The 14,523-nt window shown below is 41.6% G+C and overlaps 1 protein-coding gene across 1 annotated transcript; it reads right to left on the bottom strand.

Annotated features, from left to right (window-relative positions):
* Positions 1 to 1,854: 1,854 nt before the first annotated feature.
* LOC138042485 (uncharacterized) lies at positions 1,855 to 7,219 on the bottom strand. The gene is made up of 3 exons (XM_068888391.1): positions 6,989 to 7,219; positions 4,404 to 4,579; positions 1,855 to 2,560 (listed from the first exon to the last, which is right to left on the bottom strand). The coding sequence occupies exons 1-3, from the start codon at positions 7,056 to 7,058 to the stop codon at positions 2,336 to 2,338; spliced, it is 471 nt and encodes a 156-aa protein (XP_068744492.1). The 5' UTR covers positions 7,059 to 7,219; the 3' UTR covers positions 1,855 to 2,335.
* Between the last annotated feature and the right edge of the window lie 7,304 nt (positions 7,220 to 14,523).

Genomic DNA, 14,523 nt, shown 5'->3' with positions numbered 1-14,523 from the left:
CCCTCCCACCAATACAAAATACGCTCCGCCGTCCATGAAAAAGGAGTCTTAGGGGGTATTTACATGAGACTGAAACGATCTCAGATCGGCATGAGTTCGTATCGGCCTCGATCATATTTCTTTTTATGCGTTGACATGAGACCGGCCTGACAATGAATTCAAACCGGTGTGAATTCGTCTCGGCTACTGAACCGAGACGAGAAATTCTTATACCGGTCTGAGTTCGTACCGGTCTCATGTAAATCACAACAAATCTCAGACCGGGTCCAGAAATTTCAAGCCTGTATGCTTTTGGGTCAGCCATATATTTATTAGAAAAAAAACATATCGTTTCATCCCGAAACCATGCACTAAGCATCTCGTCCCGGCTTCACGTAAACAGCTGCAAAAATTTCATACTGGTATAAGTTCATACGGGTCCGAGTTCGTCCCGGCCTCATGTAAATACCCCTTAGTTATAGCGGGGCCCCTCTGTGGAACAGCCTGCCTCAAGGGCTAAGAAACGCCGACTCCGCTGGGCAATTCAAACGACTTAGTACCAAAGCTTTACCATCAAATTCCCATACAGCCTACGAACTAAAGACTTTTCTTTTGTTACATGGACATTAATTATCAAAAAACAGAAATGATCCTCGTACTTACCTGGACAATCTGAGCGCAATTGTCTCTTCTTGACACGTGCAAAATTCAGGCGGGGATTTGAAACCACGACCCCTGCAATGCCGGTGCAATGCATGCTGTACCAACTGAGATACGAAGCCACTCGCAGGTTAGGAGTAGGTGAGGGAAAATCACCGAAAAACTCGTTTTACATCCATCGACAAGCAATCATACAACCCTCTCGAAACTTGAGAATTTTTATTCAAAGAAACATCTTGGTTAAACTCTTCATAAATTTAAAAATCATTATCAGAATTCTATATGAAAGTGAACCAAACCACTTCCTTTGAGGCTCGATTTGCCCTGCCTATATTTAGGGTACGTCTTGATAATATTATTGATGTCTAAGTGTGATTAAATCTTAGCCTTTGAACTAGTTCTTTCTTTGGGGATCGTGCGTTTCAGGGGACGTCCCTTTCCTGGCTCAGGCGTGTTATCTCCCAGACCAATAGCCCATTTCCGAGTTGCTGCATGCCTCAGTTTCAAAGCGAGGCCTGGTGCACAGCCATTCAAATGGAAATAAGTTACGTATTCTTATTCAAATCAAACTCATTTCCCTTACAATAGTTGAGCACCAAGACTCACGTTGAAACCGAGACAAACAGCAACTCGGAAATGGCCCATTCCCTAAGCTTTGTTCGCAGGCCGCAGTCGAAGGCAAATTTGGGTGCAAGCCGCGTGGAATAAGTTATGAAGAGTCTGTTTGCAAGCTAAACCATACAATAACACAGGAATCCATCACAAAGGAATACGTCTAAAGTAAATCCACCATGCTAAATTGCCCTTTTAGAGCAGTTTTCGAAGGACTGTCGAAGTAATTACGCGATTGCAATTGCTTCGCTGAGAGATTGGTTTAAAAATCTCGCTCCAGTTTATCAACCAATGAGAAGGAAAACCAAAACCAATCCCGTTTTGCAAGCGCGATTTTCCCGCGCTTTTAACAAGTCACACGGAATTGCTACGAATTTGGATTGGTTCATTGCGCTGTTTACACCTGCTGTGATTGGTCGAAGTAATTACCTTGATATTTGTTTTACGACACTCAATTGAAAACCGTCGTTGTGTTAGTTTTCCGTTTGCCTTACGCCTTCTTTTGTCCTTCCGGTAATTAACATATATGTTCTCATTATTCATTTCTTCTAGATCTACTACTTTCAGAGATAATTCCACAGCTGCAATAACATAAATCTAAAACTAGTTTGAGGTTTTTAATGCAAGAGACTGAATATAATAACAGACGACTAAAAACGCCGAAGCTAAGGCTTCTATGAAGACACGCCCGTCGATCAGTCGTTCCACCCTGGATGGCCCCTGATAAGTCGAAGACCAGCGTTTGGTAAACCTTGGAATTTACAGAAGGATCCCGTATCCCGCTTGGACTCAGTACCAACGGGATCGGTGTCTTGGCGCCAAGTGGTCCAGAAATTAAAATTCATCACGCTTTGTAAATAGCCAAGTGTTGCTTCTGGCAGTTCGCGGGTTAAATCTAAATTTGTCTCTAGCAATACAATGCCGAAAAACCTAAATTGTTGGTTACTGATTTCTTTACTTTTTCAGATAATCAACTTTTTTATACTAGTTACTCCATGCATGAGAAATTATCGCTAAAAATTAGCAGAACGGATTTTATCGTGTTGCCACTTTGCACCTTTTGTGATTCTAATGATTATCAATGCTATGATAGGCAATTAACAACTGAAGAGCTTAAAATAGGTAAAATAGTCATGCAATTTATAAGTAAGGTTGAAGACAAGCTCGCTCCTGAAATACTAGCAAGCACAATCCCAGTGTTGCATCGGTCTTCAGTGCAGCATCGGTGACCGCAATAGTTTGCTGTGATGTTCCCATATTGCTTTCGATCGGTAATTTCCTGTCGGCACTTTTTGTCGTTGCATTGTTCCTGAAAGAATCGCGGAGTAACATAAATTATTAAATTCTCATCCTCGGATAATGCATTTCGCGTGCTCTGATTGGCTCACTCAATCTCTTAGTTTGACCTTATATGGTAAATGATTGCGTTAAGCGTTTCTAAGCTAAATAAGTTATACATGCATTACGTAGCTGTTTTACTAGGGAGCTTACGAAACGAGGATGACGACGGTTACGAGGATTAGAGAACTTCATTTTAAAATATTCATATCACTACGAAACTATTTCACGTCGTTTCGCGTTAAAAATGTGTAGTAACTGTCAAGGAAATAAACTGGTATGAGTGGGTTGAAAGCGCAGAGAGAGAACTGAAAATTCGTCGTCATGTGCTAACGTTCTCCACAGAACCTTGAATTTGGTCATTTCACGTCGTCATTTAGAAGATGGCGGCAAAACATGTACACAAATGTAAAACGCAAGTGCAGAGCGTGCAGAACCATTGTTTTTGCTCACTAAGGGCCTCTTCATATGAGCCCGGTTGACCCGGCTGGCTCGGTTACCGAGATGAAATTGGTGTCTTTTCATATGGTGACTTTCAGCCCGCTTTCCGAGATGAAAAACTTGAAAAAGTGGTGACGCGACCATTCAGGGGTCAAATCTAACGAACAAGACTGGCGAGAATTTCTCGATTTTCTTTGTTTGAACAACCTCAAATTTCTTTTGACTTTACGTTAGCTACTAAATAAGACTATTCTAAGCTTCATTATCGAAAAAAAGAGAACTAAAAGCTCGGTAATGTCCGTTCTATCACGAAAATGCATTGTATTATTTTCCTCCCGGTAACCGGGATGAAGTGTTCATATGGCAAAATTTCCAGCCGGCCGCCCTCTCATATGAACACATCAAAGTTTTTACAAAGGATTTAGAGGTAAGGCGAGATCTCGGAAACCGGGCCAGCCCGGTCAACCGAGCTCATATGAAGAGGCCCTAAACCTATTGTTTTGTAGCGTAGTCGTTTCGTAAGCTCCCTACTGATCGACGAGTACGCTGGATCGTAACCTCTACATCATTGTTGGGAAAAACATTTTAGTCTCCTCTTCTACACCTATATATCCTCTCTCCCACGCCCATCCCCCCGAAAAAACAATCAATGGGGTTTTTGCGGTTCTTCGTCTTCCTCCAGAAGAACATTCCAGAGATTTACCATCGCGTTTACTTAACACAACAAACGGCAAACGACAGGCTCCTGCATGTCATTATCTCTCTTCCTTTAATGAAGTTTCCTGATATCTGCAGATAAGAGGCAAAACTTGACCTCTATAACATCAAACATGTTTCTTTGCTTTGTGGTAAAACGCAACTTTCAGTCTAACGTTTGCCGTTTGGCGTAAAACGCGATGCCGAATGTCTCTATTGTGTTGGGTGAGGACAGAAGGGGGAAAGCAGAGGGAAGAGGGAAGAGGGAAGAGGGATGAGGGAAAAGGGAAGAGGGAAGAGGGAAGAGGGCAGTGGGAAGAGGGAAGAGGGAAGAGGGAAGAGGGAAGAGGGAAGAGGGAAGAGGGAAGAGGGAAGAGGGCAGAAGGAAGAGGGAAGAGGGCAGAGGGAAGAGGGAAGAGGGAAAAGGGAAGAGCGAAGAGGGAAGAGAGAAGAGGGAAGAGGGAAGAGGGAAGAGGGAAGAGGGCAGAGAGAAGAGGAAAGAGGGAAGAGGGCAGAGGGCAGGGGGCAGAGGGAAGAGAGAAGAGGGAGAGGGCGAGGGAAGAGGGAAGAGGGAAGAGGGAAGAGGGAAGAGGGAAGAAGGAAGAAAGGACAGTGCTGGATGGCAAAGGTAAGGTTGTCGGCCTTTGGGGTTGAGGTAAGAGAAAAACAAGTCTTACCTGGATCCAGCAGGTTTTTGCAAATTCGTCAAGCTGTTGGCCATTTGTATGCAGCTTTGAAGTAAACACTATCAAGCATGTATCAAAGTCATCGGGGCATCGTGCAACCTTGCTGTATTCCAAGCAATCATCCCAGGATTTTGTTGAATAGCACGTGTGACATTCCAGAGAAAAGCCTAAATTGGAATAGCAATAGGCAGAATCAAAGTGTATAAATTTACACTCATATAAACATTTGTGCATAAATATTTATGCCCTCGAGAGTAGGGAGGAGGGTTTTCTTTCCTCCCCTCCCCCTCCCCCTGTCTTCATCTTTGCTCTCGTCCCATTTTTTGCTTGGTCAAAACATCGAAAGCCCGCAACTTGGTCTTCTTCTGTGAAACCGCGCGGAAACACGTGCTACGGAGGCTACGGTTAAGTTTTTGTTTACATTACCAAACTTTGGATTCCAACAAGAAAACGTTTCAGGAGAGCCGTAAAGGTAGTTAAAACTTTCGATTTATGATTCGATCATTTCCTACCCATTTGTGTTCGCACGTGTATTTTTGAGAACTTTATCGAAAATGTAGCCTGTTGTGATTTTTTTTTTCAATCAACAAGAAGAAAATTTTGAATGAAGAAAACGAAATTGGAATTACAGTCTTGTTATTCTAACGCAAGATTTTTCTGGAACTCCACCCTGCCCCATTGTGGACACCGTGTAAATTACCCAATTTTGAGTAGTTCTTAACATTACCAAGCAGGAAAGAAATAACTTTGGATTTTCAACAAGAAAACGCTGCAGGAGAACCCAAGACCATAAAGGTACTCAGAACTTTCGATTCGCGATTCACTTCTTCCCTTTTGTGTTTTTGCGCTTTTGATCGAATGCCGAGCCTGCTTTTCAAGCTGTTCAGCAGTAACGACACGCACGCCTTTCGGACCTATCCTGCCACCCGGACTGTCACCAAGGTCTTAGGGACAAAAATCGGCGTTTCGATGACATAGTGCATTACGGGCTAAGCCCGTTTAGCACAAAAAGACGAATATGTCTGCGAGATAAAGTTTAGGGTGTCAGATAGACGGTTGAGATCACAGCGGCTCAGCGCAAATAACCGTAGAATTCTTAGCAGTACGCATTTATCACGGTTCTGCGATTTTGGTAATAGCAAGCCTAAGAAAAGTCTTGAATTGAATCAAAACGCAAGTTCTTTGATTACAACATTTGTAGACAATCAAACGACCCAATCATCGCTTTCGAGGCCGAGGTTGTAGAATGCTAGCAGCGCGTAGTTACGCAATAGCGCTTGATTAGGAATCGTGATTAAGGCTCGTGTTTCTAATTATCCAGAAGGGCTCCTGGTAGCCGATATCACAGATGCCTTAGTAGCAAGCTTTTCCTTGGGAGAACAAGGTTTTCGATGTTTTTACTGCGTGAAAAATGAGGCGAGACCGAGAAAATGAAAGACGGGGAGGGCAGGGAATTCAAGACCCCTACCCCTCTTTTTTTTTTCGCCTCGCCTTATTTTCAGCGCGGCCAAAACATCGAAAATCTTGTTCCCCCATGGAAACGCTTGCTACGCAAGCTAGAAATCGTACAATAAATCAATGCTGCCGTGGAATTGCTCTCACGCTCCCTTGAAACCGACTGCGGAGTAGGCCGAACGTTATTGAGGTAGCTTGGATGACGAGACTGGCATAGAGTTTGGGAGAGCCAAACAATGTCCTAGGAGAAAGAGAACGCTCGTCCCAGGAGCCCATTGGGTGATGGGCTCCTGGCTCTTCCCAGTTCCCTACTAGCGGCACGTCCAAAATGGTGGGTCTTTTACAAGCGATCGAAATATACACTGGCCTTATACGAGCGACCGTGTATATAAGAAAAGCACAGCAGTGTTGGCCCATTTCTTACACGAAGAGGGTCGTGATAATGTAACTCTCGAGAAAGTTTGACTTTGCACAATCAGACATCCGGTTATGCAATGTGATAGAGGGATTAAGTACCTCTTACACTCTCGGTTTCTTTGTTCAGGCTAAAGCTAGTGCAAAATTCAAATCACCATCACGTTTTCTTTTCTGCATTTAAACCTAGAATCATTTCAAACAAATTTAACTATGCCTACTACAAAAGATATGCAATAAAGGAACGATCATTTTCTATTAAAAGAAAACAATTCAAAGCGACAACAAAATTTGTTTTTTTCTTTTTGTTTTTCCTTTGGGACGACCGTTATTTAGCGTCACTTTGAAGATTCGAGAGAAACGGGGAAGGCCATTTTAGTATATTCAACGTGATTGAAGAGACGTTATTTCTCCTTGTGTCAGTTTCTAATCATCGGTGGTCCCGCTCTCTGAAAGATTAGACAAACTAAGACTATAAACGGAACTATAGTTTGACTCACGTGTGCAGAATAGAGAACACAAGGCCCCTTCATTAGTCAAGAAAATTTTTGTTTATGCTTAGACTCCTCCGCAAGAGATTTGTCAGAAAGACTATATGTCAACTCCAACTGAGTTCAAGTACTAAACCAGGACCAATCGAAACTCGAAACTCGACAGTTTACAGACTTTTTCATTTTCCGAGGTATTTCGTCAACGTATTAACATACCTTTTGGCAACAACTTGAACACGATCAAGAATCCCGCGAAGAGATGAAATGAAGAAAGACTTTTGGCCATTTTGAGAATGGTGACCTTTTTGCAACTGGAGAGCTAATAAGTTGGTCTTTAGTAATCCTGCTTCTGCAGTGATGTAATCTCACTGAGAAAGCAAAAGTTTGATTGATTCTTTTCACGGGCGATGTAATTAAAGAACCACTGTGCATGTTGTAGCCCTGCTGAAGTGCGAGATCATATCGCATTTCCTTTCTACTTCCTCTACATAGGACTTTCAGGAACAGGATATGGAGCCGTAGAGAGAGGAAAGAAGTTATTCAAGGATGAAATTAAGCATGGCATTATTATAGCATTTTCTCGATCCTTGAACCTCTCTGATAATCTTGTGTGTCTTGGCGAGCAAGATACTGCATTCTCGAAGGTTAACGGCTTACTCGGACTAAGGCCCTTCCAATGGGGGCCTTGTTCTTTAGCAATCTGCTTGTGTTCCCTTGTTCGCGAAATTACGTCCAAACTTGTTTTCAGCTTTTTGATCCTTAAAATGGTTTATGTTGCATTGCTCCCCTGCATGTTTCCCACTTCAAATTAGCTATGTTCCTTTTTTTCCTCAAACCCCTGCAACCTTGGGCTACCATTCCTCGCTTTCATAAATCCACTCCAATCATATATTTTTCCACATTGGTGTTCATTCATGAGGCCTGTCTCACCTTTTTGGAAATGGACCAATATTAAAGTGAAAGAAAACAGCTTTAAAAAAACGTATTCTTTTGCAAAGGAAATATGAACAGATTGTTGACAAGGCTTTCGAGATAATTAACCTCAATTAACATAAGAATATTCCTTTATACAATAATAATTTGGTGGCAATTCTATTTTATTTCGAGGAAAGAAACGAAAAGGACACCGGCGCAAAACTTGACATGGCTGTCAGCACTGCTCTGTTAAGAGGGGGACATGGGGATTTGCGGTGTTGCGGTGTTGATGGTTTTTTCAATGCGGTGATGCGGTGAATAAAATCTCAATTTGCGGTGTTGCGGTGATCGCAAACCCAACGGTGTGCGATGTTTGTGTTTCGCAAGCTACGGTGTTCGGTGAAATGAAATTATTTGCTGCACACTCTGGAAATGTTGTTTTATCGCTTGGCAGCTTTTCGGGTCAACTTCTCAGTAATGTTCATGGAACTTCATACAAACGAGCTCTCCGGGTAAATAGAAGAAAACTGATTTACGGGTATCAACAGTATCAACGCGTAGGCATGCATTGACAAGAGTACATTTTGTTGTGTTTATTTTGTGGAAAATTGTTAGGGTATAAAAGTGTCATGTCAAGTGTAGACGTTAAAATCATATAGCTAAAAATAATTGTTGCGGTGACGGTGTTTCGTCGACTTTTCTTGCGGTGATGCGGTGTTCGTTAATTTTTTTTTGCGGTGTTGTGGTGTTTAGGCCCCCCCCCCCCCATGTCCCCCTCTGTTAAGTATGTGACCCTCATGTATCGCCTCAGCAGAACGGTAAGTATCGGTCTTAGGTTCAGTCATCAACAAAGTTAACTTCCTGTTTCACTTTTAGATCGGTTTTAAAAGATACGTGCAGGAAAACAAACAGTATCCTCTCCATCGATGCAAGCATATATGCAAACAACATACGAGGACACATTAACATGAACTTTTTTTTTTTCTTTTTTATAAGAACGTCTAATTTAAGGGCTCAGACTGAACTGGTTCTTACATATTTTTGCGATTTGAGCCTGAAAATGTTTTTAACATGTTTTTTAAGGTTGTGTGGTATACAAACTGAGTTGTTCTTCATTGTATCACGCAATAAAAAAACCACATTGTTAATGTTATAAACGTCCCTAAATATTCGAGTTTATTGTCCTGTTAGACCACACTTTAACATTTCTTTTATTTTCATTGATACTAGTTACAAAAACGAAAACAAATGAGCAAAATAATTAAAGATGTTCTTATAACTCAGTGACTCTCAGCCTGGGTATGTTCTTAAAATGTTGGTTTATCTCTGCCTGAACGTTGTTATAAAAAGGTTCTTATAAAAAAAAGTGTGTAGGGTCTTAATTTTTTCCTATCAAGACCGGCTCTCCTGTGCTCAATTATTCAGTTTGCTTATGCTTAATCTTGCGTCGCTTTATGGCTGCTACTATGACTGAGAAATTCGATCTTTAGAAAATCGAACTCCAGCGTTTATCTATTAATTTGGACCTTAATTATAAAACTATTTGAACCGGAAAGAAATAAGACTGAAAAGAAAAGGAAAGAAGAAGAAGAAGAATAAGAAACCGAAATCGAGACGTACTGAAAAAGGTAACCTGCGATCAGGCTCCATTTTCGTTACACTAGGGGACGAAGAAACGATTGTAGCGAGGGCCGACATATATAAGAGGATATGAAAGAACGGAGGGAGGAAAAAAAGAGGTTTTGATACGATTGTAGTAGACTATAATAGTTGTGATAACAATAACACGGACTAGATTACCGTAAAACACATTCGGAACTGGTAAAAGAAACAATGTTATCCAAATAAGGAAGATATTGATAAAATACCGAGGAAAGGTGTTTTCCTGTTGTTTACACGTGCCACAGTGGTTTGCCCAAGTATTAATTAATTTTTTGATTGATGCCGGCTGACATTGTGTCAGCATGGAGGTTTTTCCCTACGACACAAAGGATAATTTTCATAGATTTCGCGTGTTTTTTCATAACCATGATGAAAATGAAAGGTTCGACCCATATAACCCGATGCACGTGTAAAGGAAACTGAAAGACGGTGTAATTAATTGGTAGAAACAATCGAGGCAAAGACGGTTCAACATTTGCTTTGAATCCTTTAAAAGATGTTACAGCGGTTATCAATCACACGAGCCCCTCAACGACATTTTCTCATATTTCGAAAGATAGATAAATCAATTGAACTTGATTTTAGACATTTGTTACGCCGGACGGTCAAAATCTGTCAATAAGCGAACCTTCAATTACAGGAACATTGCAGAAATTACAGTATAAGCTCACGTACATATCAAATATTTCAGTCTCTGGATGCATTTGTACCACAGCCCAATATTTATTCTTTGGCTTAACTTTTGTTATCAATATAAATGCATTTTATCTGGAGAAGTAAAAGTAACATCAAAAATAAGCAACTGAAGGAAAACGAAGAGCAAAAACCACTTGCAAGTGCTCCATTTGCGGAGGGAGAGATTTCACGACTGTCGGGCGGGCATGCACCGTCATTTGCTTTAGCGTCTTATTCTCCCGCGTGCACCGCGTGACATCTCGCGAAAGAAACTCCGTTGGTCTAAACTTGGAGCTTTTGCCTTTTAAAAACAAACCCATTGTACTTGAAATGGGGAGAGAATTAAACGTGAACAGCAAGAAATATTACGGCTCTTATACAATGAAGAAAAAGATTTAAAGCGATTTACCATTTATCAGCAAGCACCAAATAGGATAAGACAGGAACCATGAGAAACGATGGACTTTAAACTTTCCAATTTCCGTTTTAATCCTATCAGATGAGTTTAATTATTAAGAAAGGGGTTTGGGGGTTATGACCCATAACTTTTTACTTTTCCATTTCTGTCTCAGCTGAGACAATAGCTGAATGAATGGACCTTTGTAAAACACAAGTTGTTCAATTTTTAACCCATTCATGCGCACAATCAGTTGTTGACGGGGCACAGAATTGTAACAGAATGATGTAGGATATGGAAATTTTACGGCAAAGTTGAGTAAGGCAACCAAATGTAAAATCATGAGACTTCCGTGGCACGAAGAGAATTGCCATTGACCGTGCGAATGGCATAAAGCTTGAATGAGTTGGCAAATAGCCCGAGCACTTGAAAAGCGCTGATAAACTGTACCGCCCAAATTTACCCTCCTTGACGTTGTCGAGATGGAGCTTCAGCAACGGCAGAACTTTGCGTTTGATGAGTAAACAAGACGCTTGGAGACGTTCGTGTGAGATGATTTGATCCACGTAAGAATAATCAAATTTAAACTTTGAACAGGTGTCGATGATCACAGTCTCTTTACACTAACAAACTATCTTGCGTTAAAGTGGCAACGAGGGAAGCTTGTGAATTAAAAAGGCCGAGTAATAGCCAGTTGGCGCGACGACAGGAGGAATTTTCTCACGTGAAGTAAATTGAGGAACTGATCAGGGCCCGAAGAGTGATCCACGTGATGATATGTGATTTGATTGCAGGAAATGGCAATGTTCAATCTTTGGTGTCGTGAATTTTAGTTTAGCTGATGAAATGAAGAACATTCACGTCTCACGAGAGCAACAGACAACCTCCTGTTTAAGGAAGATTTTCGAAATCGCACAAATTTCATTGTAAGTCACTGTAAATGAAAATGGTTTGTTACACAGGTCCAGTTTTCGGGAATAATATTGCTTACTTTCATTTAGAGGCCACGTGGGCTTATAAATTGAACCAAAAACACCCAGTCCCGTTTGTCCACCGAAGTGAAGTCCTCTTGGGTGGGGCAGTGGCGCAGTGTTGGCGCAGTGGTGAGAGCCGGGTTCGATTCCCAGACTCGACGTCATATGTGGTCCGGGTACTCCAGTTTTCCCTCTCCTCAAAACCAATATTTGATTTGATTTGCGCTATTTGTTAATTTCAGTTTACAGTGTCCCCAATTAGAGCTCCAACGGTAGAACGACTAGACACTTGAATAAAGTTTCTTTCCTTTTCCAAGACGGAATCTTATCAATTTATAGACCCAGTGATTTGGCCTCGTGAATTCTCTTGATCGGTTTTCCGTTAATCTCAACGTTCACTTGGTCGTTCCCAAGGACATGAATTCGCAACCTCGTTCCCAGGGTCTCTCATCTTAAAGCCTGGGGCGAGCGAGGAGAGACCCTGGTAGGGTCTGGTCACGTGCCTCCCAGAATTTGGGAGATGACAATTTATCCAATGAAGGGAGGGGCAGCTTAGTAAGAATTTTGTCTATACTGAGACTACGGGAGTGCGGAATGTGTTGTCACCAAAACAAACCAAGTTTCACGTGCTGCGGTATGTGAACATATGTTCTTCTGCGGCTATGTCCGGCGATAATAGTTTGCAAACGCCGAAGAAAACATTTACATCGTCTGTCATAAGTTGCTGTAGATTGTGCGGTTCAGTCAAAGACGTTTTACATTTTAAAAATTTGTTCAAGAAGGCCACTGAAGAATTGCTCGCCTTAGCCGAGGCTGTGTTTGGAGGAACTTCACAGCGCGAAGCTATTAGCCTCGGTTTGAATTCGACTAAGCTCAACGCGATAAATTCCTTGTTTAGAGAGGACCCCTCCCTAGTGTTTTCAATTGTCACGGAGGCACGTGACCAGACCCTACCAGGGTCTCTCCTCGCTCGAGAGACCCTGGGAACGAGGTTGATGAATTCGTTGGCTGGAGCCGATCACCATGAATTCAGTTCTTGCAACATTGAGGCTTAATCTGTTGGATATAAGCCATCGATTTAGATGTTCGAGATCGACATTCATTTTGTTTTCGAGTTCCGAGTGAGTCGGTGAGTCAGCTGCAATTGTAATATTTGTATCATCGGCGAACATTCTTGGAGAGGCAAGTTAGAGGCAATTAGGTAAATCTTAAAATAATGTAAACCAAGAATAATAATGGTCCTAAGTTACTTCCCTGAAGGACACCACAGGAAACTCGGACTGCGTTTCTGATAACGATCGGTAAGATATGATTCAAACAGAGTTCAAAAGACGTTCAAGACCACTCGTTGAATTTGTTCCAGGTAGTTCCTGGTTCAATTTCCCGGCTGCACTTTTAAATAGCCAACTAGTTTGCCTCCAGCCAGTTGGGATTCTTAAAGTTGTTCTGTTCAACGCTAGGAGTCTCGGATATTAGCTACCAGCTACTCTAAAAATCGGAGGGTAAATAATGATACTTATTTTACTTTACGTTTACCAGGTTAGGCTGTTTTGGTCCAATCCCTAATTGCTTAATTTAAGCAACAACACATTGTGGTCGATGGTGTCAAAAGCCTTTTTAAAGCCAACAAGACGCCAAGTAGGCGCTCACGTGGGATGCACCAATCAAAGCAAGCAACAGGCAGGGGCTGTAAATAAAAGTGCTAGTTGTTGTGGATATTACGGGTGCTGTATCAGCTCAAACCTCTTCTTAGGCGAGATGCCTATTGCGGACCGCGTCAAGGTTTCGGTCGAATTCGGTTTCATCGTAGCTACAAATTGCAGTCGCGCGCGAAGTCTCGAGAGAATTGGTTCTCGAGAGAATTGTGCGATCTCATTGGCTCCACTTGGAATCACGTGAAAGATCAGGGTGGAAAAATACTGAAAGTCCTGATCCAGCAACGTTCATGAAATCTGGAGGAGGAGCTAAGATTTCATTAAATATTGAACGGAGATTGAAGTTACGTGTTCAGTAATCGAGCGATATTGTTTACTTTTCAAATAGTGAACGGAGATTGAATTTATGGATTTATGTGCAGTGTTTTAAGTGCACTTCCAACTGGAAACCTTGTTCTTAATCTGCGGTCATGCGATCACTCGAACCAATGAGTTCAGGTCGGCAAACACTTCTTCAAACACAGGTCGGCAAACACAGGTCGGCAAACACTTCTTCTAAACACGAAATTTGAAGCAACTTTCATACAATATGGTATTATACACTGATTGAATTCAAAAATCGATCGAGTCAAAGAGCTCACTCACATTTTGTTGGTTTCCAGTTGAAAAGCGTTGCACTTTATCAAAAGTATTAATTACCGTTCAGATACTTTTTTTTATCGATAATCCCACCATCGCTGTGTTAGTGTAAAATTGATCGTTTGTGATATCAACACTACATAATCAGGATGATAAATGTTATTGAGCTGCGATCGATTCCTGTTTTGTCATAGAAGAGGCATTTGAAAGAACAGGCGTAGTTGTATATTTTGGGAGGGGGGGGGATATTTTTGTCCCGTTGTCTAGCATTTATTCAGTAATAAGGGTATCACACTGTAAGTACTTATGTGTTTGTTGTGGAACATCAGCACGCTTTGATTTCAGCGTGACTCCCTTAGAGTACCACACAGGTCGCCCATCCAAGTATTAACCCCTTCCCACAGGACTTGACTTTGGTGGACAAACGAGAATTGGTGTTTCCCTTGAGCTCCCTTGGTTCAATTTAGTTTGAGGCCTCGTAACCTCAAAACGGCAACGACAGTAAGCGTTATTATTCTCCAAAACTGGACCTTTGTAACAAAACAGTGACTGCAATGAAATTTGTGAGATTTTAAAAATCTTCCTTTAAAAGGAGATTGTCTGTTTCTCTCACGAGACTTGATTGTTCTTCGCTTTATTGGCTAAACAAACTAAACTAAGGATTGAACATTGCCCTTTCCTGCAATCACATTACATATCATCACACTGGATTACTCTTTGGGCCCTGATCAGTTCCTCAATTCACTTCATGTGAGATAATTCCTCCTGTCCTCCCGTCAATCTCTTGCCACTCGGTTTTTCTAATTCACAAGCTTAACTCGTCACCACTTTAAC

This window comes from Montipora capricornis, chromosome 3 (assembly GCF_036669925.1).
Source record: "Montipora capricornis isolate CH-2021 chromosome 3, ASM3666992v2, whole genome shotgun sequence".
In the NCBI taxonomy this organism is placed as follows: Eukaryota; Metazoa; Cnidaria; class Anthozoa; order Scleractinia; family Acroporidae; genus Montipora; species Montipora capricornis.
This window is presented reverse-complemented; position numbering and strand designations above follow the sequence as displayed.

Excerpts from the sequence above, each read along its gene's own strand:
- LOC138042485 (XM_068888391.1), bottom strand. The coding sequence starts at position 7,058 with ATGGCCAAAAGTCTTTCTTCATTTCATCTCTTCGCGGGATTCTTGATC. Across the intron at positions 4,580-6,988 it reads GTTCAAGTTGTTGCCAAAAG|GCTTTTCTCTGGAATGTCAC; the intron begins GTATGTTAATAC and ends ATTCCAATTTAG. Across the intron at positions 2,561-4,403 it reads CAAAAACCTGCTGGATCCAG|GAACAATGCAACGACAAAAA; the intron begins GTAAGACTTGTT and ends CGATTCTTTCAG.